The 4,340-nt window shown below is 61.9% G+C and overlaps 1 protein-coding gene across 1 annotated transcript in view; it reads left to right on the forward strand.

The window, feature by feature from the left end:
• FMNL1 (formin like 1) overlaps window positions 1-3,053 on the forward strand; it is a 17,089-nt gene extending 14,036 nt beyond the window's left edge. Inside the window, exons 19-26 of the mRNA XM_006776914.2 lie at window positions 527-607; window positions 690-819; window positions 974-1,137; window positions 1,381-1,482; window positions 1,628-1,723; window positions 1,976-2,096; window positions 2,257-2,355; window positions 2,599-3,053. Coding sequence (XP_006776977.1) covers window positions 527-607; window positions 690-819; window positions 974-1,137; window positions 1,381-1,482; window positions 1,628-1,723; window positions 1,976-2,096; window positions 2,257-2,348 — 786 coding nt within the window. The 3' untranslated portion in view covers window positions 2,349-2,355; window positions 2,599-3,053. The remainder of the gene's footprint in view (window positions 1-526; window positions 608-689; window positions 820-973; window positions 1,138-1,380; window positions 1,483-1,627; window positions 1,724-1,975; window positions 2,097-2,256; window positions 2,356-2,598) is intronic.
• Window positions 3,054-4,340: the final 1,287 nt, after the last annotated feature.

A 4,340-nucleotide genomic window follows, 5' to 3' on the forward strand; every position in this document is an offset into this window, starting at 1 on the left:
AGCTTTTGCAGGAATTGAACCGTGACCTCCTGGTTCATAGTTCAACACTCAACCACTGAGCCACACCAGCTGAGCTATTCTTGTATTATTATTTATTAATTATTGTATTCAAAAGTGGATACAACTGTAAATCTACTTTTGCCCCCCCCATCCCCCCCATACAGCATCACACTTCAGACCCTACCTGGGGTTACTGTGTGATGGGCAGAACCCACATCTGCTCAGTGGAGTCCAGGGCAGCAGTAGAAATGGCTGTTAGAAAGGTGGCGACTCCACAGCCCAGGAAGAGAGGTTGGCAGCACAGTTTTGGGTAGAAATAACAGAGGACAAAATTGGGTGTGCCATGGTGTTAGCCGTGCACATGTGTCAAACATGTACACATGCAGGTCCATGTGTCATGGCCCTCAGGGGTCCACGCGGGACTGGGCTGAGTGTGGGGCTTGCTCTGTGCCCCCTTTGCTTGTGCAGTTTATGCTTCAGGGGTTTCCTCCGCTCATGGCCCCGCTGAGTTCTCCGTCTTTCCTAGATTGTCCTGGCCTTCGGCAACTACATGAACAGCAGCAAGCGTGGAGCAGCCTATGGCTTCCGGCTCCAGAGTCTGGATGCGGTGAGGGCTGAGGGGAGGGGTCCCCTGGACTGGGAGAGGGGGGCAGGGCTGGTGGCCTGTGGCTTACAACAGGCCATTGCAGCTGCTGGAGATGAAGTCGACTGACCGAAAGCAGACGCTGCTGCACTACCTGGTGAAGGTCATTGCTGAGAAGTATCCACAGCTCACAGGCTTCCACAGTGACCTGCACTTCCTGGACAAGGCGGGCTCAGGTACGGGTGGGCAGTACCCCCATCCTTGGGTTGGGGGAGCGGCTCAGCCCTGGAGATTGATACGGGTTGGGAGAAAACAAGGCGACCACAGGGTGTCATCGGACAGGAATGCTGCCTCTCTGATTCCCTGCCTCTCCACTGCCCCCTCCCCCAGTGTCCCTGGACAGCATCCTCGGGGACGTGCGCGCCCTGCAGCGAGGCCTGGAGTTGACCCAGCGGGAGTTTGTGCGGCAGGATGACTGCGCGGTGCTCAAGGAGTTCCTGAGGGCCAACTCCCCCACCATGGATAAGCTGCTGGCAGACAGCAAGACAGCGCAGGTGGGCGGGGGCCGGCCAGGTGGGGAGATGGGGAGGGCGGGGTGGGGGTAAGCAGGGCTACCTAGGTGGGGTCGAGTAGCCCAGGCTTGGACGGGAGCGGACACCTTGGGGGATGGAGTAGGAGTGAGGGGCCACCTGCCGGGAGGAGCGGAGATGAAGTCGCTAGAGTCTTAATGGGGGGACAGAGCCGTGGTCAGGCTTCGAGGGGTCCACACCGATGGGGCTGACAGGCTGTGTCTGCAGGAGGCCTACGACTCCGTGGTGGAATACTTCGGAGAAAACCCCAAGACCACGTCCCCCTCCATGTTCTTTACCCTCTTTAGTCGCTTCGTCAAGGCCTACAAGGTATGTGTTCCTGGTAGGCAGCTGGGACCACTCTGGGTACTGCAGCCTTTCCGTGTGGGCAGTGGGAGGGGTGAGGCTGCTTCTGTTGGGGGGCGGGATCGGTGAGGGAGGCCTCAGCTCATGGAGACCAACCTTGGCCCCTCAGAAAGCCGAGCAGGAGGTGGAACAGTGGAAGAAAGAAGCGGCTGCTCAGGAGGCAGGCGCTGAAACTCCAGGCAAAGGGGACTCCCCAGCACTCAAGGTAGGCGGCTGCCCCTGAGCGTGGCCCTGGGATGCAGGGGTGCGTAGTGTCCTCATCCCAAAGATCTGGCCCTCCTCCACACCCTCATTTTTACTAATGGACCCCGTGAGTAGCCTGGGATGGGAAGGGGTTCCTTCTGCTCCAGCCAGCAGTGGGGGCTTGCTGGGGGCAGGAGGGCACCAAACAGGGTGTGGTGGTGTTGGGGGGAGGGGATCCTGGAGCTGGAGCTACATGCCCTTCCCCTCCCCCCAGTCCCCACCCAAGGCTCGGAGGCCACAGATGGACCTCATCTCTGAGCTGAAACGGAAGCAGCAGAAGGAGCCACTCATCTATGAGAGTGACCGCGATGGGGCCATTGAAGACATCATCACAGGTGAGGGCTTGGCCTGGCCTGTCTCCTCCTCTGTCTGTCCTCTATGCTGTCCTCCATCACCTCCCACCCTGGGGGTCTGGCTGCCTCACTGCCTCTTTGCTACTTTTTCTGTCTTTTTCCTTTTCCCTTTCTCTCCCCACTCTTCCCCCCTAACCCTCAGTGCTCAAGACGGTGCCCTTCACGGCCCGCACTGGCAAGCGGACATCCAGGCTCCTCTGTGAGGCCAGCCTGGGCGAGGAGATCCCCCTCTAGCCCTCAGGTACCTCCGACAGCCTGGCCTCCGATTCCTGGGGCTGCCCATAGCCCTGGGGGCCCGGGGGCGGGGGCGGGAATGAGTGCTGCTGCCCTCTCCTGGGACCCGCATGCTGGGATGTGTTTGAGGGGGTCTGGTAAACATAGACAGGCCCCTTCCCACATGTATACCACCTGGTCCCCAGGAGGGTGAGGCGTGTGCCCTGCACAGACTCCTGAAGGGTAACTGAGCCTGTCTCCTCTCTGCTAGACCTGCGGAACCAGCCCTACATCCGCTCGGACACAGGCCGCCGCAGCGCCCGCCGGAGACCCCCGGGACCCCCCCTGCAGGTCACCTCGGACCTCTCGCTGTAGCCCCCATTTCCACAGATGGACTCTGGGGATGGGGAGGGGCAAGACGGGGCTCAAGGAAGGGGGCCCTCAGCTCGGCTGGGCCGGGCAGCCCTTCTGCCGCTGGCCCAGCCAGGGGCTCACCCCGATGGGCAGGCGCCCTCTCATCTTGCTACAGGGGTCAGTATCGCCGGCCCGCCCCCCAAACGCTGCTCGCAGCGCCCTTCTCCCCCCAATAGCCATACTGTACTTAGCCTCAGCGGGAGCCTGGCCGGTAACTTATAAAGTGCAACCTCGCCCCCCGCCCCCCGCCCCCATCCGGGGACTCTCCACGGACCTTATTTTTATACAAGATTAATAAAGATGTTTGCAAGAGGTCTGCGTCCGCTCCGTGCCCCCCACCGCACAGCAGCCTGTCTCGGGCAGCCAACGCTTTGCTGGTGCAAGTCCTTCACAGCAGGCGTCTGCCAACCGCTCGGCTGGCGGAGGGGAAGGGGTGGCTTCGGCACTAGAGTTGGGGGGCGGGACCAGCGTCGAGGGGTTCCACCAGCCCTGTTCCTAGCTGGGGACCCTGCGGCATCCTTAGCCGTGTCCGTGAGTGCCCTCCGATTGCACCCCCCCAGCCCATCGCGCCTCCATCTCCGCCAGCCCACCCCGTTTCTAGGCCTCCTGCTCCGACTCTTCTCCGCCTGCTCCTCCCCTCCCCGCTGGGCGCCCCCCACCTGCCTGCCCCGCCCCTACTCTCCCACCTCGCCCCCCTCCCCCGCCCCTCCTTCCCCGGCCTTTGCCTGGGCTGCTTGGCCCCCGGTTAGTCCCCAGCTTGGGGTGGCCGGAGGGGCAGGGCTGGGGAAGTCGGATTTAGGAACTGGAGGCCAGGTGTCTGAGAGGAGGGGCTGCGCGGAGCTGGGTGGGGAAGCAGGAGGAGGGAAAGGAGGGGCCCGTCCTGAGCGAGAGTCCCTCTTCTCCCGGGTCCCAAAGGGGCGCACCCCCTTCATGAGTCTGCAGCACACGCGCAGCTTGGAGTGGGGAAGGCCGCTGAGCCGCTCGGCTGGCAGCAGAAGGGGAGGCCCTGGTGACCACGCCGTGCAGCCTGGGCCGCAGGACCTGCCCTGGCAGCCTGGTTCAGCCGCAGAGTCCGCTGCTTCTCCGAGGAGCAGCTTGAAGGAGAAAAGTGGGGCAGCGCCTGGGACACCGCCTCCCCTCCTTCCATCCCACAGGGGAAACCCAAACTGGACAGGAAGCCACTTGTCTCTGGCCTGGGGCGGGTTGGGGCCCAGGAAACAGGCCCACGGGGCTGCGCACGCATGTCCATGGGGCTGCTGGCGGGAGCTGACAGTCTGAAGCTATCCTGGAATATGGGGGCAGGTAGCACCGTGACCCGCACACATAATACAGAGGACAGTGGCTGCTGTGTGTGGCACTTGTTTAGTGACCATTCAGTTCTCATGTCCAAAACTCACGTTTAAACAAGTTTGTATGAAGAACGTTAAAAACTCATGTCCAAGGCCACAGCACCAGCAGGGACAATGCTGGGCTTCGGACCCGGCGGTCTGGCCCTGGAGCTACAGAGCATCGAGGCTGCAGGAGCCCTGCTGGCACCTGGAAGTAGCAGGCACAGCAAATTATTGATGAATAAAATGCTTCTGTTTTGTGGGGGCTCTG

This window comes from Myotis davidii, unplaced genomic scaffold, assembly GCF_000327345.1.
Source record: "Myotis davidii unplaced genomic scaffold, ASM32734v1 scaffold109, whole genome shotgun sequence".
Classification (NCBI taxonomy): Eukaryota; Metazoa; Chordata; class Mammalia; order Chiroptera; family Vespertilionidae; genus Myotis; species Myotis davidii.